The sequence below is a fragment of the Branchiostoma lanceolatum genome, chromosome 1 (genome assembly GCF_035083965.1).
Source record: "Branchiostoma lanceolatum isolate klBraLanc5 chromosome 1, klBraLanc5.hap2, whole genome shotgun sequence".
NCBI lineage: Eukaryota > Metazoa > Chordata > Leptocardii > Amphioxiformes > Branchiostomatidae > Branchiostoma > Branchiostoma lanceolatum.
The window spans coordinates 25,056,509-25,082,763 of NC_089722.1; the positions used below are offsets into that span (position 1 = coordinate 25,056,509).

The 26,255-nt window shown below is 41.3% G+C and overlaps 2 protein-coding genes across 7 annotated transcripts in view; both read right to left on the reverse strand.

The window, feature by feature from the left end:
• Positions 1 to 18,119, reverse strand: part of LOC136444080 (kinesin-like protein KIF12) — a 44,260-nt gene extending 26,141 nt beyond the window's left edge. For 3 of the 6 annotated variants that reach the window (XM_066441572.1, XM_066441597.1, XM_066441562.1), the window contains exons 1-2: positions 15,694 to 16,104; positions 9,247 to 9,324 (exon numbers count right to left, since the gene is read on the reverse strand). In XM_066441572.1, the coding sequence (XP_066297669.1) occupies positions 9,247 to 9,324; positions 15,694 to 15,884 (269 nt within the window). In that variant the 5' untranslated portion in view covers positions 15,885 to 16,104. Of the gene's footprint in view, positions 1 to 9,246; positions 9,325 to 10,697; positions 11,813 to 15,693; positions 16,105 to 18,042 lie in introns of those variants that run through there. The other 3 variants (XM_066441606.1, XM_066441589.1, XM_066441581.1) reach the window with 3 other exon arrangements.
• Positions 18,120 to 20,504: 2,385 nt separating this feature from the next.
• On the reverse strand, positions 20,505 to 24,482 carry LOC136444112 (mucin-22-like). Its single transcript, XM_066441617.1, has 4 exons — positions 24,286 to 24,482; positions 22,638 to 24,100; positions 22,102 to 22,212; positions 20,505 to 21,593 (listed from the first exon to the last, which is right to left on the reverse strand). The coding sequence occupies exons 1-4, from the start codon at positions 24,344 to 24,346 to the stop codon at positions 21,339 to 21,341; spliced, it is 1,890 nt and encodes a 629-aa protein (XP_066297714.1). The 5' UTR covers positions 24,347 to 24,482; the 3' UTR covers positions 20,505 to 21,338.
• Positions 24,483 to 26,255: the final 1,773 nt, after the last annotated feature.

The following is a 26,255-nucleotide window of genomic DNA, read 5'->3' on the forward strand; positions in this document are numbered from 1 at the left end:
TTGCCAATTGTGAGCGGTAACAAACAGTGTAGTCCTGGGAGCAGTGCAGGGCCAATGAACTCCACATGCACTAGCTATACAGAAGGACAACTTGGACTGTTTGTTTGAGTCTGGCACTATAATGGAAACACACCAGCGATTCTTCCAAACAAGGTAATGCCCCTTCAGGCACCCCATGTAAACTCAAACACACAAGTTCAAGATGCCAAAGGTACATGTTAAGGTGAAGCAGTCATCTTCAACTGAGGTGAAAGATTATGGTTTTTCATCATTACACTGTAAATGTAATGTGGCTTTGGCAATTCTTGCGTTTTCCACCATGAACACCTGGAAGTTTACCTATTCTCCAAGCAGATCTATTGGTGGTAATGACAGTATCAAAAGGGCAAAAGCAGTATTATTGGCTTTTGCCCCTTCGGATACTGTCATTGCCACTGATAGATCTGCTTGGAGATCATGGTTTACCCTCCACTTCTCTATAAGTGTGTTGGGTTCTTTGACGCTTGAGGCTGATGCCTGACGCTACTCGGGGCCGCTGGCTTTACGTCACCATCCAAAATGAAGACTGCAACCATTCTTTGATAATCTATTGATTTCCAGATTGCCTTTGAAACTATTCAGTCTTATTCAAAAAGATGTTCAGGAGTTCCAGACATTCTAATTCCATCTCTGGCTGCCTACTAAATGGTCCTGATAGACAAAGAATTCAGCTGACATTCACTGTGTTCACCACATAATGGAATCTACAATAGTGACAATATTGATGATACATCAGCGTACAGAGCGGGCGTGTTATGTCAACAGTCTGGTCGCCGTGGTAATGATACCTGGCGACGGCACACCACACGTCAGACGAAACACGAGCTGTCAGAAAGTTGATGTTTTTTATGCCTGACAGCTTTTGTAAGTCATAATGGCGGCGTCATGCTTTCACCACTTAGTTTATTTGTGTTGACTGGACATGGCGAAAACTTGTCCATTTCTAACCAAGACCTATGGACAGGTTTTTGCCCAGAGTCTTTGTGTCAGATGATTGAATCCTGTTGCTAATGACAGACAAAAATAATGACCATTTCACCATTTTGTATGATATGAAAAAGGTCATATCACATCAGGAGGTAAGCTACATGTAGATGACTTGGACTGGGCAAACCTGCAGCCTAGACTAGAGGGAATATTGTACATTATCCCTCCTACTGCCTGTAGGACATATTGTACATTATCCCTACTCCAGCTCTACAGGAGTACAGCTGACATACCTTTCACCCAAACCCTTTCACTATCTTCTAACCTAATTACAACCCTTAATGACCTTTTAATGAGGTGCCAATGGGTGCTCTGTAATGTACTGTATTCTTATCAGTATGATTAGTCAGCATCAACCCCTCCCATACCCAGCATGTGGTCATGGTTGCTATTGGCAACCATCAACAGTAGCGACCATCAACTGAGATCAAGTAAGAGATACACAAGTACCTGTCAGTTCTTGGCACATAGAAAAACAAAAGAAAAATGTGTCATTAGACAGATGTGGCCAAGAAAGACAATCTACTGCCTAACCTAGATTTAGGTCTTGTAACTAATCCAATACATTTAATCATCAAACATTCAAAGTTGATTATTATGATTTCTAGAGCCTGCATCACAGCTTATGATCAGTCAAAACAAAGGATTTGCAATTTGAACAAGCTCACAAATATCTTTCCAATAACAAATTTGAAAGTGTTCAAAATTATTTATTCTACTATATATTGTCCCATATATAGTCACATGGACCCTGTCTAATCAACCAGAAGAAAACAAGAATGAAGCCTAGTAATTAGTTCTGTCAACATGGCTCTGAGCTACCACCTATACACAACTGATTTCCTTCCACCAGAATTAGATTACCCTGTTTCTATAACAAGTCTGGTGGCTGAGATCTAAACCACAGGTGAAACAAAAAAACACCTGATAGCCCACCTGGCCACCTGGTTGTCATGGAGACAGGAGAGATCTGTGCCCACCTGTGTTTGTGTACAACTTTCACTCAGTGCAAACATGTTTACACGGATCAAAATACAGTTTTCTGCATACTGGTGCAGCTAGTACTAGTAGTACTAGTAGTATCCAACATTAGGCCACACAAATTTTTTGTTGCTTCTCAGAATAGCCTGTCCTGTTTTTCCCAATTTGAAAAAAAGGCCTGCACATACCTAAAAAGTGTGGTCACATTTTATCATAAGTTATACTTTTTCATATATTTCAATATCAATATATTACATGGCAAAAGGTAATTTTGTTACTGAAATTATAGTACTAGATCAAAGAAAGGGATGCATTGCATAAAATGAGCCATACAAAGCTGAAACTTGAATAATCCTCTTATTCTTTATGTTATGTTAACCCTTATCTTCACCCCAGACTATTTTCAAAATTTCTTTTAAAGTCTTTTAATTTTTTTTTTCGCCCGGTCACTCCAATTTTTTTCTGAAAAAATCTGAGAATCAACAAATAAAATTGGTGTGGCCTTACCTGCACATCACAAGTTTTACTTCTATACTTATTTTCCTTGCTTTTCAGTCCATCAAGAAACAATTTTCAAAATGTTTCTAAAAGTACCATTTTGACTTTGTTATGTGCTGTGTTCAAGGAAGATACTGTGAAGAATGCAAGGCATTTTGGGGAACACTGTTGGCGGTATGTTACCCCAATGTTGCAGACTGGTTCATCATGTGCCAGTGTACAAAACTGGAGGTTAGGTTAGGTCCTTCCCGGCCAACAACAAGAAAAAAATGTAATAGTAAAACTGGAACTTAAAAAATGAAAACAGCCGGAAGGAGTCTGCAATGGAGGCTAAGGTACGTACAGGTAGACATCAAAACACCTGCACAACTCCTATTCTTACCCGTGCTAACCTACATGACATGCAGGTGCCTTTACGAGCCATGTTTGGATGCATGCTGTATGTTACAAAGCTCAGTAACAGCAAACCTTTTTCTGAGGGGTCATGTACATGTACATCTTTCAAAGATGGAACTGCAGTTACCTAAAGTTTGCATCTTACCAAATTTGAAGAGTACTGGAGATTGAAATCCCTATTAGAATCTACTCTCCTGCCAAATTGTCTCTACGTCCTGCCGAATTACTCTCCTGCCAAATTGTCTCTACGTCCTGTTGAATTGCTATAAACATGGTAAGTAGACCGAATAGGAAGTAAACATACATGTCATACTTAACATGTTTTCAAGGCGATATACTTGGCACTTGATCTTGACAAGAGGGTATCCAATGTGAGGTATTCACCTTATGGTCTATGTAAGAAGGTCAATATACCTTCAAGTTTGTATTGTAGTGTAGTTGTGGTTTACTGAAAGAATATCAATGACTGAATGGACTTTTCAAAATAAAAAATAGAATTTGGTCATCAAAATAGCAGAAATGCATGAGATTTCATAGCTTTTAAATCTTTTTTTTTCTAAGTGCTCCTTATATCCTACAGGGCTCCATGATGTATAGTTCAGGCCCTGGTAAGCACATCACATACTCCACATGACTGGAACTCCACTGTGCCCAGCAGAAACATGCTGCCTTTGTTTCTGCAGAAAGGTCCATCGTGTTATCCCACCACAAAACAGACGCCGCCTCTGAACACCCTGGCGAGCCTCCGCAACCCTCAGATTTATGACCAACACGTCTGAGAACAAAGCACCACCTCCTGAGGGACCCTACAAGAGAAGGCCTGAATCTTTTCCTGTACATATTGATCGAGGGCAGAGGCCTGGCCTGATCGCCATTGATCATCTGAGGCTGTCAGCTGTATGAATGGTCTAATAGCGCAAAGGATCCCTTCAAATGGGTCAGAAGGGTTTATGTAGTGGCTACACAGTGCCAACAATGCTTACAAATAATAACCTGCATTATTAGCGCAGGCTTGAGGACCTGACCTTTAACTAACACTTACATGTCAATCATGTTTACCCAAGGTCTCAGCAATTTTTGGCGACTTAGTCGCTGACCTTAAGAAATAAAGGTAGCCTCAAGCCGAATTCGTGAGGATGATGAAATAATCAACATCTACAGGTGTTTGGTTGCCACCTGGTGCAATGTCAGTCAAAATCACTCAGTAACTGTTTTTGCCTTGCTGTAGCATACCTAGCCTGTTTATATTTTCTCTCTTTCGTATGAACTATTATTAGTAAGAACATACAAATGTAGGTCTATAGTATAGTTCCACATGCCTGTCACAATGGAATAACACAGAAAAAGAAGTAAGAGGCGGCCAAAGGCAACTGAAGTATTGCTTGAAATGCTACATGTACCTTCAGGTCCTTTTTTAAGATCTTTAACGTTATTTTAGAACAATAAGGTCAGAAGCGAGGCTACCACATTTACAGTTGGGGAAGTACATAATCCAGGTCCATTCATGTATAACATTGGGGGCGAAACTGGAAATATTATGGACAGCAAAATGACATGAAAAACTCATTAACGTCATCATTTTATGTTTTTGGCATTTATAAACAGTGCTAAAAGATGCACCAAGGTCAAACATTGTCTTTATCTTACAGTAAGTACTTCTAATGACTATTCTATTTGCAGATAGCAATACTATAGTTTGACTTTAGCTCCTCTTACATTCTGGATAATGTTGACATTATAAGGCAGTACTCCTCCCTTTACTCATTTTATCCCTCCAGCTTAACTTTCGAAATTCAAACCAACCACGTATTCATTTAAAAAGAGGGAATACATGTAGGTTGACACGTACGTTTTCAACCAGATCACTCTAATTAGACCTTTTGAAACTGTTGTGACACATACAGTATCATTATATTCCCCTTCCAGTGGGAAGGGGGATATACTGTTTTTGCTTGCCTGTTCTTCTTCTTCTTCTTTCTTCTTCTTCTTCTTCTTCTTCTGCCAAAAACCAAGTAGATGTGCGGTGGTATCTCTACTAATGGTGTTGCAGAAAGTTATATGTACCTTATGTTATATGGTACGGATGTTATATTTGAAATGTAGGTACCTATAGGAAAGGTGAATACACCTGAAAATAAATTATGCTAATGAGGACCTAATTTGCATAATCTATGCAAAAAATTGTATTTCCCTTACCGTAAAAGCTGCGGATGTCATCTTTGAGATGTAGGTACCTTTAGGAAAGGTGAATGCACCTGGACATAAGTTATGCTAATGAGGACCTAATTTACATAATTTATGCATAAACTTGTATGTCCCTTACCATTAAAGCTGCAGATGTCATATTTGAGATGTAGGTACCTTTAAGAAAAGTGAACACACCTGGCCATAAATTATGCTAATGGTGAACCTAATTTGCATAATTTATGCATAAACTTGTATTTTCCTTACCGTAAAAGCTACGGATGTCACATTTGAGTTGTGGGTACCTTAAGGAAAGGCGAAAACACTTGGCCATAAATTATGCTAATGTGGACCTCATTTGCATAATTTAGGCATAAACTTGTATTTCCCTTACCATGAAAGCTACGGATGTCAGATTTGAGATGTAGGTACCTTTAAGAAAGGTGAACACACCTGGCCATGAATTATGCTAATGAGCACCTCATTTGCATAATTTATACATATCCCTTACCGTATAGGCTACGGATGTCGTATTTCAGATGTAGGTACCTTAAGGAAAGCTGAACACACCTGTCTATAAATTCTGCTAATGCGGACCTCATTTGCATAATTTAGGCATTAACTTGTATTTCCCTTACCATAAAGGTTACGGATGTCATATATCAGATGTAGGTACCATTAGGAAAGGTGAATACACCTGGCCATTAATTATGCTAGTAAGGGCTCCATTTGCATAATGTATGCATAAACTTGTACTTTCCTTACCATTAAAGCTTTGGATGTCATATTTGAGATGTAGGTACCTTTAGAAAAAGTGAACACACCTGGCCATAAATCATGCTAATGCAGACCTCATTTGCATAATTTAGGCATGCACTTGTATTTCTCTTACTGTCAAGGCTACGGATGTCATATTTAAGATGTAGGTACATTTAGGAAAGGTTAGAAAACCCCTGTCATAAATTATGATAATGAGGGCCTTATGCATAATTTATCCATATCCCTTGCCATAAAAGCTATGGATGTCATATTTGAGATGTAGGTACCTTTAGGAAAGGTGAATACAACTGACCATAGATTATGCTAATGCAGACCTCGTTTGCATAATATATGCAGAAACTTCATACAGTCAATGCTAAGGATATCATATTTCAGGTGTAGCTAATGGAAGGGGAATATCCTGCATTTTCCCGAAAATGTTGCCTTTCTAGTTATCAATTATATCAGTTAGTGCTTGATTATTTTGTAACATAATGTATGTTTCGCAATGATAAATATTATTAGTTACATAATGGCTGACTTTTCTGATGGAATCACTAGTAATATGTTGAAATGTGAAGGTGGAAAAATGATCATAATGGTACAGAAATATTCAAAGTTGATAAAAGAGTGCTTTGAAAAAAAGTAGTCATTTAATTTCCCCTTCCCTAGCAAAAAATAACAATAAATCCTGACTTCACAGCCTCAAGAGATTAATATGTCACTCAAAATAAATGGATTATCCACAGAAAGGCACATCTTTCCCCAAAGGTGGAATCATGATTTACGGTGAAGCCTAGTTCTTCACCCATCCAGGTAATCCATGGTACTAACAACACAATCCCTGGATGTACCAGTCTAGAGATCTGACCCAGAAACAGGGACACCTTGGGCACGGCTCACCAATTCAAATCAGGGATATCGGATAATCGGATATTCTTAGGATATTGCAGTATGTCTATTAATATTACTTGGTGGCACTGTGGCCTTATATAGGGTTGTTGACTAGAACCTGGTTTGAGGTACTGAGTGGAATCCCTGACAGGTCCCTATGTTGTGCCCTTGGGAAGGGCACTTCACACCAATTTCCTCACTCCACTCATCAGGTGTAAATGAATACCTAGCTTCGGCTAGCTGGGATGTTCCTCGGATATGATGTTTGAGTAGAGCCACACCTTGAGCATGTACCCACCACACTTATCTTAATTAATCTATCAATATTACAATATTATGTAATACATTTGTCTGATGGTGATATATTTTAAATAAAGGCTCCTTTTGTAGCCAGCTGTTTTAGCGACACATCACGCTGACTATTGACACACTTAGGCAAAATGTAAAAAGGAAAATAAATATCCCTTTCTTATACCTGAGTACCCTGACATTTCTAGGTTGTCCAAACACAACTAGGCTAGTATATGGGCTGGAAATGTAATTCCACATCAATCATTTTGACCTGTGGTGGACAGGTAAGGTGCTTGTAGGTACATGTGTTACATGAGGCTAATCAATGAACACTCTTACTAGCAGTGTAGGATTACTGTTGACAGATATATTACTTTTGTTCAACTTCGCAATAAAACATGCATTTATCTCTTTTCAAGTGATGGCCTCAATTAATAACAAAACCTGTCCATTCCAGTCTAGCCCATCCAAGGTAAAACCCATTCAAAAAATTAGTAGATTAGTCATCATTTTGACATTTTTCGTTTCTAGACACAATATCTACAAATTACACAAATTGCCTGCCTGCCTTTCAAATCACATGTTCTTGTTAATGAAACAATGCGACATAGTTTGTCCAAGTCAGACAACTAGACATTATAATTTCCCCATCAATAGTGCCTTTACACGGACGTGTAGAAGTGGCTACATTAAAATAAATGATTGTACATACAAGTTGTATAGGCCAGTGTTATCAATTCAATACCCAATAGATGTCTACTCCAATGAAATCACAAACCTTTGATGCCCTTGCAATTTTGACAGCTGCTATAGAGGACTCTAAGTACTGAAACTCAGACCTTTCTAAAATGACACAACATGGCACTTTGATGGATCGATCAAAGAAAAATTTGAAGAAATCCCATGGCATTCACTCCCTTTGATGCCAATGTCAGGTTCAAGATGCTATATTATGGTGGTAAATGATTTAACGTCATCTATACAAAACAGGACTCACATACATTGTATGCTATTCTGGGGTCTTTTGACTATCTTGTCGATTTGACACTATACTAGCTGTAAATAATGTCCTGTATTATTCCCTCAAGCTATCATATGGTATCACACTGTAGAATGTGCATCCAGCCTTGCTTACAGACTGAGACAGTGTCTGAGCCAGCCTTCTTTAATTCTGAAGCATGACATTTTGATGGATTAGGAATATGATTATGACCTGTAACAGCTGGCCTTTATCATAATGCATTTCCTTGAAATAGAAGTCAGGAGATTTCACCTACACATGCAGGTATACATATAGATCTATATCTAATATTGCAGAAAGTTCATTTTACTTTAAGACAAAGAACTCGGAAGACATGTAAATGTAGCTATAGCTTTTTTTAGGTTGGAGAAAAACATTCTACAAATATAGTGAACCTTGCGGTGCGTCAAAATCCTGTTTGTCTTAGTGTAAATCAGACATGGGTGCTGGTAATAACTGGTACTTTGTATCTCTATACCGGCAAGCACACATGTAGGTGTTCTATTCATGTGGTAATGTCGGTGTATGGGGAGGGGTGGGGACTGTGGGTGAAGCACCGCCACCGTCCTTGACAGAAATGCTTCAGGGCTTCCTTTAGAATAAGCTCTGAGCACTACGTAGTGAGTAGACAGAACAGACTCTTCAAAACAGTCCATGACTAGACAGCACAGGGTCATGAACAAGGACTTGTCTTTAAACATTGCAAATATTCCTTGAATTTATCAGCCTTCATATCTTTTGTTTCCTTCTTTTATAAATTAGAATTGAATATTGCACACATACAAGGCAAACTATATAAACATAGGGGGAAGTGGGGAAAACTCAATACAGTATATTCTGGTAAATAGTGACTTATCTCGAATAATAATAGAAATTTGACTGTTTGTGAATAGAATTTACAGTTGATATGGGCAATAGGAGTTTAGTGCCAAATAGTTTGTTAAATTTGTCATTTTAAGCTTACAAAAATACATTTTCATCAATTTCACATCATGAAGTTTAGATTTTTTTGGGACGGAGGGACAGGTACTGGCCTGTCATGAGTTTTGAGACCAGGTTAGACCAGTAAACCACCTGGTGAATGTTTTAGTATTAAAGCATGGCAGGTGACAGCAGTACATTAATCACCACAAGTTCCCCCCAGGGACCCAGGCTACGAGAGCCGTCTCTAGGGAGGGTGGTTTGTGTATGGTTACCTGACGACCACGCGGACGCTATCTTCTTCTCCATCGCTGCCTGCGTCCGCCAGGGAATCGTTGGATCCTGGCAGTGAACTGTAGCAAACAACAACAAAAAGTTGCTATAATTAGCTTTAAAGTAAACAATATGTTAGAATGCAGAGTCAGGAATGGTAACATTATAGTGCAAGATAGAGAAAAGAGGGCACTTTCACAAATGGTTCTGGCAAAAAGCATCAAAATCAATACAAAATAGGATTGGACTTAAAACTTAATCTGTATATAACAATTCTCTTTTCAATGACGAAAACAAGTTTCCACAACAGTATTTTTGTTGTTGTTTATAATTTGTCTTCTGCTTTTAAACTAAAAAAATAAGTAGGTCAGTGAAAAATGTTCTTCCAGCTTTTGTGTTGCCATGGTGACACTAACAATGCTAGGAAAACTTACAACTATGTCTTTAAGAAGCTGAAAATAGAAATACTGTCTTCATCATTGCCTTTCCTACGGTAAATCTGTGCAGCCGTACCCAAATCTAGTGTCTACTGAGTAAACTTTATGTAGTTCTTCCTATCCATTGTACGGCACCAAATAAGGGGGAGGTGCACATAAAAACATGACAACTGACTACACACTAGCACACAGCATGAAAACATGGCCAAACACAAAGACAAGCGAAGGACAATCCCTCTCTCCTGGAGAGGTTAGGAAGGCCATGTGTTGGACAGTGCACACATTCCCAGCTGACAGCCATGGAGATTTTAGTGGGGTCTGAAAGTGGCCATTATGTTAACAGAACACCACACACATGGGGGGGGGAATTCCTGACTGTCTCCTCCTGTATCTGGGAGCCTTCTGAGGTACTAGGTGAAGGTTCAGGATTCTCGTTGGAGTCAACTTGAGGGCAGAAGATTCATCTTCAAGCATATGTTGGGGCAGAAGATGTTTTCTGATAGCAGGACTTTTCACCTTAGGACTAGTGACTGCCAGAGAAGCCTGGTAGTCAGAAATCATTACACTTTTCCTCCCCAACATCTGCTTGGAGATATTAAACCATAACATATCTAATATTCTATACTCTGTAATATCTTTTGAACCCCAAAACAGACATATTTTGGATGTACTGCACTCTTTCCTTGAAAAAATGTTGAGTTTTCTGATCCCAAAAAAGCTGTTGTTATTATCAAGCTGTAATATTTAATTTCCTAACTGAAGCAATGTTGCCTGAAATTAAATGCCTGGCAGCCATGTGTAAAACAGTCACTTTGTTCATTTCCAAAACATCTGTTCATAATTTCCAAAACACTAACGCTTGAGAAACGTATCACTATAACGGTTAACAGATGTTGTACGATCTCAATCTGGTTTACATGTTACATGGTTGTGCCTATGTATTGATCTGGTTGTTAAAAAGAGATGAAACATAAAATAGCTTCTTTGAATATGAATGCCTGGCTATAATTTGTTACCGGAGAGGTGACTCAAGGTCCTCGGTACAGAGGCTGGGGTGCTCCGAGGCCAGGGAGGGTTTGTCCCCGGTGTCCCACAGGGCCACCCGGTCCATCGCGTCAGGTGTCTCCATCAGCCGCAGACACCCCTGAGGCTCGTTCCACCCTCTAGAATCCATCATTAAAGACTCTGTAGCCATGGCAACAGGACAGGTAACGTCTTCTACAAATCTTCACATGTCCAGCTGTCAAAACCGGGGTCATGCTGTGAGTACAATCGCTGCGCTGTCTGGCTCAAGGCGTCTTCTTTTCACGTGCTTTTAACACTTGATTCTGAGGATCCTTCAATCTTCAAGTTAATTATGACTGTAGGAGGCAGTTCTTTAAGGAGTTGGGCGTTCCCGCTCCATGTCTTGAGCAGTGGCTGGGACGGACGGGTTTCTTCTGGAAGTGTCTATTGTTTTGTTGTGTTGTTTTGACCTGCTCGCGGTGGCCTGACTTGTCTTGTGGTTCCACCTTTGTTCCGTTTCCCACACTTGACTCTTAGAGGATGCTTGAGCTGTGAAGGCTGCTAGGAAATCAAGGAACCTCGAGATAAGAAAGCCCTTCTTCCATCTTCTCGGTGCAGTGAAGATGTCTTTGTTAAAAGATTTTCGATCGAATGTGACGGAATCTCAGGCTGTTGTGTTGTTGTGGCGACTGGTCCGTATCGAGTCTTCTGTTGTCAGCGAGCTGCCCAGTCAGCCGTGAACAACACCTCACCAAAAACACGACTGAAATTTGGTCATACGATAAAATCACGAGGTAAAGATTGCCTTCAAACTATGTCTTTATCTCCGACGACCTTGTACAACACCGGCGCGCAGCATGCAGCCTCAGTAGGACGCCGTGATTTGTTGCACTGATTTTCCCGCCACCAGAAGATCCCGGGAGAAATTCCCGTCCTAGTCCTTCTAAGCCTTGTTTTGGCGTCCTAAGTCGGCTTGTAAGCACTCGGCGATGTCCACAGACTTGCCTCAGACGACAGACTTGCCCCAAATAACAGGAACTCCACCTCAGCAGCCGCAGCCGGGCTGTAATCTAATGCGGCTTTTTGAACGGAGGGTAGAGGGCGCCCCGCCCCCAGATGATTGGCCTATCCTGTGACGTCATGTGACGTCATAAATTTTACCAGGTATTGCAGTTCTTACCAGAACCGCTAGAAGCGTAACTGGTAAGCGTAACTGGTATACTAGTATATGTAACACAATAACAAGACTACAACAGAGAAGACTGTCATATATCATATGTTTTACTAGTACTGTTAATACATTATACTGAATTTGAGTATATTGCCGTACATATCATGGAATCAAACAAGTTGACAGACAGCTAGCTTTATTTGCTTGTTTCATTCTCCTGCCTGCCCTTGTCTCTCGTTTTCCTTTTCTGTCCGTCTCCTTCCCCTGGAGTTTTTCACTATAGTCTATACCCTCTCGTGTCTCCATAGCAACCAGTCATCTCCAAGACGCGTGATCCCCTCTTCAAACCTAATTAGGACATGACTAAGGAGGTCGTCTCCAACAAAAGATGAATGAAAATATAGATAGACGTCTCCGGCACTCGCTGATTACTCACGCTAACAGGAAAAGAGAAGCAAATTTAGCTCCTGTTGTCAGACTTCATTAGGCGACGCCGGAAAACAGCTGAGGGTATAATCTTCAAACAGCCAGCAGTCATTGACCGACCATGTCTCAAACGAATTTCCGAGCAGATGTTGGGTCCTGCGACATATTGAGGAGTTATTTTATACTGCAAAAACACGCGGGAGTCATCTACTTGGAGATTAGCTAAGAGATGGTTATCGATCTACTTCTATTTGATTCAAAACTTTGTCAGTCTATTCTTTCTACTTTTATAAAAACCCTGCTGCAGTTACCAAACTCACTCCGCCTTCATGTTGAAGGGCGACTTCCATCTGACCGTCTTATCTCCAAGCAGATGTTGGAAGGAAAGCCAGCAACATTCTCTAACTGAATCAAGGCTTGAATCAGCATCTGCAACGGTCTACACATCTTGTTATGCACTTTCAATCAGTCGCACTGGCGCTACGTATACCACAAGAAGAGAACAGGTTATCATGATGAGAAAGGCATGCCAACCCGGGGAAACCAACGCGGACTTACCCACGGCCACATAAACCCCAGTACTGTACAACGAGCTTTGACGCATAGAAAAGAGGAGGAATTTTGTGTTCTTCAATGCCAAGCCAAGAAAACGGTTCTTACGGTAACAGAACCGGGTTTAGACCATTCACACCATGGTAATCTGTGTGTAACCGTAGAACGTATCAGTGCAACCAAGTAAGACGTGACTAATTTGTAACTTTCTTTGTACACCAGGTTGCAGGTAATTACATGTCAAACAAAATTAGACAAAAGGGGAAATATTGTTATCCAAAGTCGTTCATGGGAACATAATTAGAAAATAAACTGGACGTTACAAGGTGCCTTTAGGAACTTCCAACGAAAATTTCTTATGAGATTGATTTCGAGAATAGTAAAAAAAGGTGAAGAGTGCTAGAAAACAAACAAAATACAGAGAAACAACAATTAGATAAATAAAGGAAAGAAAGAAAAATAATAGGTGAAGAAGGAATTTCTAGCATATACATGCATCTACCTTCATACAAAGGATTCGGAGCGTTGTGATGATCCGTTTAAGAGAGAAAGAAGCTATTAAATCACAGTTTTACAAATACCTACATATTGTCGCAAGTTTTACATAGCAGGATAAGTGACGTAACGTTCTATGTATGCTCCGTGACTGCGGTCCATGATTTTGTGAGGGGGAGAGGGGGTATGGACAAAGCTGCCGTTGACTCTGACAGAATGGAGGAAGTTTAAATTTAACCTATCAGTGGCAGTCAGTAGTACACGTAGATCATGAAGGTAGACGACAAAAGCTTCAGCCATGATTGTTCGATCTCGTTGCAGTGCTATCATCATGTTTCCTGGAGTCAATAGGGGCGGTGGTGGGTGAAGGGTGTTCTGTTGGTGCGCCATTGTGGAAAGTCTATCTGAAAGGTGTTCTAATGTTGTCTGAAACGTGTCTAGAGTAACGTAAACAAGTGTTAAACAGACCCCACGTACATAATGAAGATAAAGGAAACGGGCGATAGATTCAAATCAACGTGCAACAGCGATGATGTTACTCTATACTGTTTACATGCTTGTTGTAGTGCCAACTTTGGGGAGGCTTTGGGGGGCGAGGATTATCATTTACTAGTGTTATGAATATGGGCCACATGCTTCCCCAAACTCGCATTACCCGCCTCTAAGTTAACAAATGTATAGCACTGAGTCAAGCTAGGTGACCGGTCAATTACCACAATGCCTGGTACTGGTAGTACTGCACACGACTACATGTTACATTATATTGCGGTGCTTTTCTCGACATGTTTAGCAGTGTACAAACAATTATCGATGAAGCATCTAGACAGTCAAAAGTAAAACTTCCAATAACACTACGTGTGCCACACCAGGACGCAAAAAAATATTAGAATTTAGCAATGACAAGATCTCCTACTGTCTGATACAAAAAAGGTCTGGCAGTCAGAACGTGAACATGTTCTTCCTGGTGCCAAAATTCGACGCAAAAACTGTACATGAAACAACACGTACCCAGACCTCGCCTCGCCCTGCATCTGGACGGTATGAACACGTAATAAGGCGATCATCGGCCGCTTTGGACATCATTATACAGAATGCCGTGTGGCAATGAACTTACTATGGACAGGGACTGAAGCTACTGCGTTATGATCATCCATGGCATGCATTACAGACTCCTATAGTATACAGAGATGGGCTGTACATGTATTAGAGAACCGACAGAGAGCAATTGTCTCTTAGATCTATCTGTTCTCTCTATGCGCTTGATATGGCTGAGCCTCCAGTCATGCAAGGAACCCCTTATCCTTTAATGTTCTCATATGATCTATCTTCTATATATAGAGAGCTTTTCAATGCATGGCGTCCTGTCTAACAACATTTGTCATATCATCAGTACATCTTTGGTTATAATCTTTTTTGTCTGGTCTTTCCGGAATCCCCTAGCCTCCTAATCTGTTGTTAACTTCGGATAATATGAGATTTGTTACCAGTGAGATTTATAAGTTGACAGGCTTTTTAGTCAGGGTGACCCAAGACAAAATAAGTCTAAACAAGCTACACTAACCTACATGTAGTCTAAGATCGTATGTTCGTCTTTGTAACGTTACCTGTTGTTGATACAACGTCTGTTAGCACACTTGACTGGTCAAAGTACCTTTCCAAACATGTCTGGCTTTGCTGATGATATAGTAACAATGATACGAATTCCCGTTTGTCACTAGTGCTTATGTAATTTACAAACGTTAACGGACATTGGGAGGGATAATTGAAACATTTTCTTCCTTCTCTTTTTTTTTCAACAGTGGCAGTGTGTGCTGTCAAGAGAATATAGGCAGTCATCCTACCAAAAGCAGTGATTGAATTTTGATTTCTTACATACTGCGTACCTCTGGACAACTTTGGTTTGGGTTGTACAAACTATCCGAATACAAATGACATGTTAATTTGCATTAGGTGGTTTTTGGTATATATTTTAGTAAAATCTGTGTGACGCAAAATGTTGATGTAAACGCGTCACATGTAAGCGTTAGAAAGCAGAACATCACAGACAGGCAGTACAACTTCGTTAGTCTGTTAATAGGAAATAGTATAGGTACAAACTTGCCTCGAACAGACGAATGTTTCGTCTTACATGATATATAGCACAGCTACACTATGCGCTACTGTTGCTGTATGTTTTGTAGTAACAAGAGAAACATGTTGTTTCCCTTTTAGACAGGTTGTCGCGCCACATTTGAATGCAGGAGTAAATATCGCAGCGGTCACTTCTAGAATACAGATCAGCAGAACCAAAACAATGAAACATTATCCACAGGTATTCATCTCCCTCTTTACAACAGATATTCTTTCATTTTTCCTCTACTCACCTGTTTGTCACAACCGAAGTCATAGAGGTCTTTCGTGGTGGTTCATCCACTTTTCCCTGTTGTTCTGAATTCTTAAAGTCTCCTCCAAATCCTCCATCGGTGACGAATTCTGTCCTCTCGCCCATCCCGATCCCGTTACGGTAGCTCCTGTCCTGCCAGGCGGGCATAACGACGCCTCCTACCGAGGCCATGGTGGTTTACTCCTCGCTGCATGACGACATCCTCCGCGAACGTTACCCAGCCATCTACATCAACAAGGCACAGCTCTAAACCGATGTTTCTCGTGCAGACGTGATTGTTAGAAGAACACGGACACAGTTATAACCGATGTTCTTGACAGATCGCCATGTGAGGACGCCACGGGTCCACGGCAGTCGTACCTCCTTGACGACGAGCGCGCGACTGACCCCCAGAGGCGACACGCGACCCCTTCCCAACAAACACGACACCGCGCAATCTCCAAGCACCGCCCGGTAACCCTACTCCCCGGGCCCAGCTATAGTGTAAACCTACTATTGTGTGACTAAAGTGTTTCTGTTGTTCGCGTAAACTCCCGCGGTGGGCTGAGAGACTGAGGTTTTCGTGCGGGCGCTCACGGTCAGTTGCGCGTGAAAACCCTCTCACGGCCATTGCCGCCACAGGTGTTTTTTTTACTCTCCGTAAACAGCACCGCCATGTTGCCATCAATGATCAAGGTCATTTCAAGGCTATCAATCACGGAGAAGCATCTGCTACTCTTGGTGTCGTGGTGATTGAAACCTTTGATAGAAAAATTAGATGAGACCGAGTTCCGTTGTAATCTCCAGGCTTGTGGGAAAAAACTAGTCACGATCCCTTATAACAAGATCTGCTTCTTTTGTTACACAGACACATGCATATGAGGACCGACAGGCAATCTTTTCAAAGTTGTCCCAGGCAGGAGGATCTTTTATCAATCACTGAAGTGCAAGAACTGAGGTTCTAATTAGCGATAGGTGCGAAAAGCCAATCATCTCAGACTTTGGGTGATTCACTAGTACTGGCTATAGTTTTTTGGTACAAACCACACTCTACATTTCACCTGCTAATCAAGTAAAGGTAGAGCTCTCACGAGATTTTAAGACATTATAAGAGCCCCATACTATTCCGACCAAAACGAAGAGGGTGAGACTTATCTGCAAGTACTTTTGTTCTTTCCTTTTTCGAGTAGGCTACTTGTGACACACTAACCAAATTTCTACTGACATCGCAAAACTAGACTACAGCAGTAAAATTTGATCACAAGTCATTTATTTACTCCTCGTTTCAAACTACGCTGTGATACTCCAAAATATTATGTCTGTTGTTGTACGTTATACAGGAATATTTGATACCATCTGTAGTTTACAATACGCACAGGTCAATGGTCGGAATATGGAAGCGTTGCCAGGATACCGTGTTGACAGTACACTGAAATATTGTTGTTTCAAACATCGGACAAAAAGCCTTCACATACATCGTGCTACAGAGGCATTTCCGTGTCCTTGAAAAGAAGAATACTAAACACAAATCTAGAATCACCCATTGTACGTACGACACGTACGTATCGTGGGGGGTCGTAGTAAAAAAATGTATGCATTTTCCCCCCGCGATCGAATCGGAAAATACAATATAACGAACGCATTATCTGTGCAAAGCGCTATGGTGTAGGTATGGGGATACGGATGATACGATGAGCTGTGTAATGGGGGGGGGGGGGGGGGGGGGGGTCAGAAAAAGAAGTCAGAAAAAGTTAAACATTCTTTGTTAGCTACAAGTCTGATGGGAAAATAATGTTTAATCTCTTTTTACCCCCCCCCCTCCAAATGTGCGTAGAAACCTCAGATAAATGTATCAACTAAACTTTTTTTTTTTCATTTTTACGTTACCTCTTGCTAGTTGGCTCTGTGCCCGGTGGCCTTATGTTCTTACACATGACTGGTAATGGGGCAATATTTTCCCAACGACTTATGATATGAATAGTGTGAGGTACCCGCATACCAATATCACACATTCTCTGTCCTTGGCAACACAGCTAGACACCTCTGACCCCAGTGTTGAACGTTTGGACTTTATCACGCTTGATGAGAGGCAAGTCGTCTGTTGTTGAAAACTTACCGCCAAACATGTCGATAATCATGAATACACTATATCAATTTATAGTACTAAGTGTTCAGCAGTTTCGCCTGTCATCAATTTTCGCTAATATCTATCAATCAATCATTCGCAGGCATCAGTGTCTGATGCTAATATCTATAATAAGATAAATTCAAATCTGGTAAGCACAGACGATTTATGTAATTATTATGATTATTACAACTTTTGTACCCCCTTCCCCCACGAAGTACTCACCGAAAATCCCAATCAGTGTTCATCCGCAAATCATCCTTTCAGGGGTCTGTCTCCTTCATTCATTCCTTTCTTTCCTCCATTGTTCACTCACTAACTAACTCACAGTCGTCTCGTCTCACCATTGGTGCGATCAAAGAATTACTGCCTTCATTTTCCTCTTTCATTCAGGGTATAATTTATTGGACTCGAACAAGTTTGTGGACCTCTCACAGTCTCACCGCATGTCGACAAACCTTATCAGCCAAATCCTTCAACCAACGGAAAACTCCGCCTTATCACACCGGTGTGTTTACAGACGTGCTTCACAAAGAGAGACCTGTTTGATCAAGACAAACTCTACAATCTACCGGGAGTTCATAAAACAGCGAACAGTCTACAAAAGTCCAATCTGACTGACTTTAAGTCTTCGCCAAACGTGGTAGAGGATTAGGTTCGGGATATGGATTGTCCCTTTGGGGGCAAAGGGTCTCCAATAAATGTCCTACAGGTGGTAAATACTTCAAACGTGATTTCTAAGCAGACATGTCGTCTGCTGAAATGCTTTGAAGTCATTTGTACGAGAGGAAGGTCACGTATCACCGTGGGATGTTTGAGAGAACTGTTGATGTAAGGTGTAGCATTCTGCTAGGGAACTTCCCGAATGTTTGCAACATAAAACTTTGCTACGCGATAAATTACAGCGAAAGAATACTACAAAACAGCGAAAAGAGAATACAATTATAAGTTGCAAAATATTATATTAATCCTCTGTATTATTTTTATACAGCTAACAATATAGTCAATGAAGGTCAAGAGTCAATTCCAGCTCTGCATAGGTATGATATGACCTCCACGGTACCGGGTGGAGTTATGTCCATAACACGCAAGTGCAAATGTACGAGGGTCACGGCCCCTTTTGATAAGAGAGATATGTTAAGTTAATATGTAGCTATCGCTGACTGTGCCTGTTCTGCTGAGAGAAAAATGTATATGGATGACATTATACATGTTGTTGAAAACACGGAACGTAGACATATTTGGCACTTTTGTGGAAAGCGCAGAACGATGGCAACGCAGACAACATAACACCGTAGATAAACACAAGTACTCGTAAGAGGAACACTTAGCAGAGTAAACCTGGTGGAGTGGATGACTCTAACAGGTGGCAAAACATCACCTGGCAACGGGCTCACCCCAGTTTGAAGGGGAGAGATATCTGACAACGCGATTTACGTGCTATCATGACAGAAACAAATTCCAGCATCTGCTAGTTTCTTTAGATAGTCATAAAGTAGGTGGGACGTTTTTCTATATCTATGTCCTTCGTATGTACTTTGACCTTAATCTTCTATCTTTGCCCTTAATCTTCTATCATCCGAACTGTCTATCGGTATCGACATATGCAACATCATATCTACCCATCCCTACGTGTACATTGCAGCTTCCTTAACAAAAGACACAATGATAGATATGTGTAACATACGGTAGCATTGTTCCAATTTCATTCTAATGATTATAAGCGACGAATGATGAAATAACGTGTTACATTTATATATCTTTACTGTAGCCAGAGAAACGTACGTTGCCCCCAAGATAGTGGCGGCCATGTTAAAGACCAGTAGTATTTGTAACATCGTCCATTAGCAGACCCGAAACACTAACAGTCAATTACGGTATTGCCGTACCCAGAGGACTCTTTAATTATAGAACCTCCTTGCATTGGTTATGTGAAATAAAGTGCCAGAACCGGTGAAACTAGTATGTAAATATAAAGTAATTAAAGGTATGATTGTAAATCCATTCAGTGCTTTATATGGTAACGCATCTCAATGAAAATCGAGCGGCTGGCCGATTTGTTCTTTAATGAATAGATACTTAAACAATCAAAACAAATTGTCCAATCAGTAGTAATCATTGGAGTCAAACGGTGGGTGTAACCGGATTCACACCCAGGGGTAGGCCTGGTATGAACTCAGTCAGGCTACGTATCCAGATACGGTATGTCTTTCCTGTCCATTTCTTGTGTTATTATATTTTAGTCTATACGACTTTATGTTATTATATTTTACCCCATACGACAGGTATGGATGAAATATATTGTTTGGTCAAGTTTCCTTCTTTTCTCCTTCTTCTCTGGGGTCGTGTTGCGCAACGACAGAGCGTTCGACTCAGAACCAAGAGGTCCCGAGTTCGAATCCTGTCATGTCACCGATCCTTCAACGGGGGTTCAAAACCTATAACGGTTACTAGCTTAACATTATATAGCGAGTGGATTTTGTTTCTCTCGCGGCAGTAGCTTTATCATGTTGCTAGATATGTCTCCCCTTCAAACTGGGGTGGGTCCGTTGCCAGGTGATGTTTTGCCACCTGTTTGAGTGCTTCACTCCTTGTTTTACTAAAGTGCTCCTCTTACGACTACTTGTGTTTCTCTACGGCGTCACTTCCCACGAAAGTGCAAAATAAAATACACAGCTATGCACACATTTTGGATACAAAGCACATCACTTCATTTTGAGAGTAAGCACAAAACTTTACATCATTCTTACAACAACTTACATCCGACGAAGTCAAGTTTATATTCAAATTCTGAATGTGTCAATAATCCTGACAATGGAAACTTATTGAAGTAACCGTGATATGAAATACATTTTAGTAAGGTGTGGTCACAACGAAGAGTTTTCAAGCGGTAAATATGTCAAAACATGCCGGTAGATAGCAACGGTCAATGTGGAAGCTGACAAAATGTACAAACGGTTAATGTAAAAACTGAAAATAAGGACATACATGTATAGGCAGCTTTATACAAAACTCATTTGGTGTCAAGTCGGCAAAGATGTATTGTAAGACTGAATGAGGTATTTTCCATGGATCCCATTACCACACAGCTTTACAATTTGGGCAGAACTAAACATAGCCTTTGCTTTGTTTGCAATTTATCATGTTCGAAGTTGAACAATTATTGAGACATTGTTGTAAAATAAGCAACGGGAGGTATATTTTTGCTGTGGTGTAGGGCTGTTATAGAGCCGTCTCTGAATTGGGGCGGACATTTTGAATTGCAGTGATTTAACAGACCAAACAGCTGGTCGCATATATACAGTATCACACAAATATCCACACTTATCTAAATAAACGTCTTAATAAGCACAATAACAAATATACATGGGTTTTGTGAGCAACTCCTTTCCCGTTAAAACGTTACGTTTTTGGCAAGTTTCGTCGGTTAGAACAAAACAGTCAACCTGATACAACGAACAACAAGCAAGGAATTAAGCATTATTTCGCGTTTTTCGTGCACACACTTTTATGTGTCATCTTCACAGAGCCAAAAGTATGATGGCGCCGAACAAGATGGCAGCCATGCTGGTGACCACCCTGTTCGCCGTGCCTCTCAGCTCGTTGTAGCTGATGGTGTTGCAGTTAGCGGCGTCATCACAGCACTTCTGGTACTCTGTCTCTCCGCCAGCAGTGTAGGAGAGGACGCCATTTTTGTTGTCGTCAGTGCAGGCATCGCTGTGGCACTTCCGCTCAAAGATGATGACGGTGCCGTTTGTGTCTTCCCGCAGGATGGTCTGTGGATTCGGTAACGTTATAAACACACTTCAGAACTGAGAATAGGTGTGTGTGTGTGTGTGTGTGTGTGTGCGTGTGTGTGTGTGTGTATGTATGTGCGCGTGTGTGTGTATGTGTGTGTGTGTCTGTGCCTGTGTGTCTGTCTGTATGTGTGTATGTGTGTGTGTGTGTATGTATATGTGTGTGTGTGTGTGTGTGTGCGTGCGTGTGTGTGTGTGTGTGTGTGCGCGTATGTGTGTGTGTATGTGTGTCTGTATGTCTGTATGTGTGTGTGTGTGTGTGTGTGTGTGTGTGTTTGCATTTCTGAATTGAACCGGGTTCCTACATATACTTTCAATATATGGCAGTTGTATTGTACCTTGGTGGAAAGATGACTAATCGTCGGTCATGATCACTAACGTTAAAAATCAACAAAATTTCTAATGTTGTTTTCTAAATATGGACATTACAAGATGAATGTAATACACATTAGAATGGAATCTTTAAGGAATCTGATGGGATACTTACAATGCAGACTCCAACAGGACAGACCCTGGACATCGTCATCATCGGTCCGATGAAGCATGTATCATTTGTAGCAGCGGTGCTGTTGGCACTACAGACGGAACAGTTTGACGCCTGTATGCAAAGATTGGAAAGGCAATGAAATATGTAGATGATTGTCAGTCGTAGCGACATAATTTTGATTGAGATTAGTCAGAAAAAGTCTATTTATCCCGTCTTTGAGTTATCCTGTTTTAAAATCTTCCATCAAAAACACACCTGTTGATCCAAGAAAGGCCGGAATCATGAACATAGCTCGTTCAGCACATTAGATGGTAAGTTTCGCTACAGTACCATAGAACGACGATAGGAGGTCTCTGATCGACCTTGTCCTTTGTTATTTCTACACCAACGCACATATAAAACAAACAAACAAACAAACAAATGATCCAAAATAACTTCCTTAAATTTGCTGTTCAACCATAGATAAACTATGAAACAGACAAACCAAACAACGCACGCTACAAACATGTTATATTTTACAACATCAGCCAGCTTACCAAGCCAGCGGGCGTTGCAGCTGAAGGCAGCATGGCGTCAGTAGTAGTTACACCAGCGGCGGTAGATGTGGTGTCAACAATAGTCGTATCTTCTGCTGTAGATGTTCCATCAGAAGCAGCTGTCCCAGTGATGGTCGATAGTCCAGTTGCTCCAGTGGTTACATCTCTTGTTGCTGATGATCCATCCGCAGAAGTCGTACTGGCGGTGGCAGAGGGCAAGTCTGCTGTAGTGGCACCAGTCATGGTAGATGGCAGGGCTGTAGTAGCTGTACTGGCAACAGTACTTGGCAGGCTACGTGTAGTAGTGACTGACGGGTCAGCTGTTGTTGCAGTGTCAATGGTAGATCTAGATGTCACGTCAGTTGTAGCTGTACTTGCAGTGGTAGTTGCTAGGTCGGCTGAAGTTGATGTCAGGTCGGTTGTGGTTTTACTGGCAGTGGTGGTTGGCACTTCAGTCGTAGTTGCACTCGCAGTGATGGAAGGCTCGTCCGTTGTTGCTGTACTGATAGTAGTTGGCACGTCGGCTGTAATTGTGCTGGCTGTGGTTGTTGTCAAGTCGATTGTAGTTGCACTGGTGGTGGAAGTTGGCACTTCTGTTGTAGTTGTGGTGGCGGTGGTAGTTGGTTGATCAGTTGTACTAGCCGTGGTAGTTGGCACTTCAGTTGTACTAGCCATGGTAGTTGGCACTTCAGTTGTACTAGCCGTGGTAGTTGGCCCTTCAGTTGTACTAGCCATGGTAGTTGGCACTTCAGTTGTACTAGCCGTGGTAGTTGGCCCTTCAGTTGTACTAGCCATGGTAGTTGGCACTTCAATTGTACTAGTCGTGGTAGTTGGCACTTCAGTTGTACTAGCCATGGTAGTTGGCACTTCAGTTGTGCTGGCCGTGGTAGTTGGCACTTCAGTTGTACTAGCCATGGTAGTTGGCACTTCAGTTGTACTAGCCATGGTATTTGGCACTTCAGTTGTACTAGCCGTAGTCGTTGGCACTTCAGTTGTACTAGCCATGGTAGTTGGCACTTCAGTTGTACTAGCCATGGTAGTTGGCACTTCAGTTGTACTAGCCGTGGTAGTTGGCACTTCAGTTGTACTAGCCGTGGTAGTTGGCACTTCAGTTGTGCTGGCCGTGGTAGTTGGCACTTCAGTTGTACTAGCCGTGGTAGTTGACACTTCAGTTGTACTGGCCATGGCCGTGGTAGTTGGCACTTCAGTTGTACTAGCTGTGGTAGTTGGCACTTCAGTTGTACTAGCCGTGGTAGTTGGCACTTCAGTTGTACTAGTCGTGGTCGTTGGCACTTCCGTTGTAGTTGTGATTGCAGTGGTAGTTGTCTCCTCAGTTGTGGTTGTAACAGCAGCCGTAGTTGTCACGACATCAGTAGTTGTTCCGATGGTTGTAATCGGCCCATCAGGAGTGGTTGTGCACACGATATGCGTAGTTGTGACGGGTACACATGAAGTGGTTTGTCCTGCGTACAACAAAATCCGTATTCGTATGAAATACATCTTCAATCGATTCAAAATAACAACGTTCTTAACATAATTCAAATCACCCAGTATGCCAAACATTTAATAGTGATTTAAAGAACAAACTATGTAAAAAAAACTAATACAACTTTTGGAGAAAGTCTGAAGTCAAGTTGAAAACACGTACCTGTAACAAAGCAACAGCGTGTCATCAGGCCAAGCAAGGCAAACGCCAGCAGGGACTTCATGGCTGCAGAATTTACACTATTAATTAGATGCCTCGGGAAAACTCTCAATAAAGCTGTTCTTGCCTGTTAGAATAAAGAAAAATTGTAAAGAACTGTTTCGTACATTTTCAGGAACCCCTAGGTAAACGTCAAGGAATGCTTGTTCCCACTGTGGGCTCACTGTGGCTGAAAAGTCGAACGATAGTGACGTCAGATTGCACTTCTAGTTATCAAACAAACTTTGTCCTCAGTCTGAGGCGACCGTTCGGATATGAACGCTTTACATCATTTTCATGTTATTCAGGACCTTGTAGACCTTTTTGTGACTTCTAATCTTAATGAGTCTTGGTTATTATGTAGACTAGTATCTTCCATCGATTTACATGTATGGACCTCTTTTATATGATAAAGACTCCTTTGATTCCCGAAATTTGCCTACTAGTTCTCGGTTCCAAGACTAGTTCAACTAGTTCCAGCTGTCCCAAGAGACTCATTCTAAGTCACGGATGAAATTTTGCTTTATGTACCTGGGCGGCTAACATTGATCGACGTATGGGGTTTCAGCTTATATCAACTGTACGGAGTCAAGTTATGTCAAATGAACTAGTTCACTGCAGCAATCGCTTATCTCTAAAAATCTTAAAACTTTACTTCAATATCCTTGATATATGGACTGCCCTATTGCTAATATCACAGAACTGAGGGCATATATGCCAGTACGGAACTAGTAGAGAAACACAAATAGAGAAAGTAGATAAAGCGTACCTGTGTGTCGGTCTCCTTACGTGTAGCTTGAAATTGGGCGTTTTGTTATGTGGCAAAGATTTAAAGGGTGTCTCAGGATTGTTTTAGCAACGCGTCTTCACTGTAGGTACTAGTGTTCTTAAGAAGTTTGGCAAGGCGGGAAAGGTTGTGAAGTAAAGGTCAAGATGTCGCTTGGGTACACGCCAGTGATTCTGTGAAACACATGTTATATACAGGCCATGTATGGCACTGTACGTTTTATGGCGATAGGATGTCAACTATATGCATGCACTCTTTGTCTCGAATGTCGCTCATTCGAAAAGAAACTGAGAAGGGACATTCCACTTTTAGTTTTGCTAGGTGTGGTGTAGATCAAGGTATTTATTGCCCACGCTCCTAGGCCTACAGTCATATATAATTATACATAATCGGAGCCCTTATCAAATTACTATAACGTTATGATGACGCTGCAATGATAGTGATTTGAACCATACAGGTCTCGTTGGAAAGCTGTTAGCCGCATTACGCCTCCCGTGGCTTCTCTCTCACATACACGTCTTTCAAAACGATAGTCCATCGGACTGATTTTTTTTAAAGTCCCAGGATGCAATTCAAACAACACAGTAGCGCGAAAGGTTCAGCAAATCTATTTACAGCGTTGCACAAAGACGACGACAAATTATGAATGCAAGGTTATTTTGTAAAAGCTTTGATAGCAATTAAGAATACCCCTTCAACTAGTTCAAGCCAAGATAAACAAGTTACAGCGTCACGTTACACCGGGTAAATCCGACAGCGTACCGTACCTGACCTACATCTATCATCCAGAAATTACATTCATTAACAGTGTGAATTTCATTTGTGTTCGGCTATACTTTAGCCGGGGTACTATCCTCCTACTCTCCAAGCAGAGGAGGGGTTCCGGCTGGTTTTGACGTGTTTTTAGTCGTTTTTGTCGGGCTTTCTACTTTGTCATTTTTATTTTGTGTCGCCAACCCACAAAATGGGGCGACGCAAAATGAAAATGACAAAGTAGAAAGCCCGACAAATACGCCTAAAAACACGTCAAAACAAGCCGGAGCCCCTCCTCTGCTTGGAGAGTACTATCCTCCGTAGTACTAGTAACCACTGGCTCAATATTTTCGCCTTTTAACTCCGTGGTTAGCAAGGGAAATATTGAACCAGC

What these genes read in the sequence shown, in the direction of transcription:
- LOC136444112 (XM_066441617.1), bottom strand. Translation starts at nt 24,346, where the DNA reads ATGAAGTCCCTGCTGGCGTTTGCCTTGCTTGGCCTGATGACACGCTGT. An exon ending in CTGCAACGCCCGCTGGCTTG is followed by an intron (nt 22,213 to 22,637) that starts GTAAGCTGGCTG and finishes CTTTGCATACAG; the next exon opens with GCGTCAAACTGTTCCGTCTG. An exon ending in GTCCTGTTGGAGTCTGCATT is followed by an intron (nt 21,594 to 22,101) that starts GTAAGTATCCCA and finishes CCGAATCCACAG; the next exon opens with ACCATCCTGCGGGAAGACAC.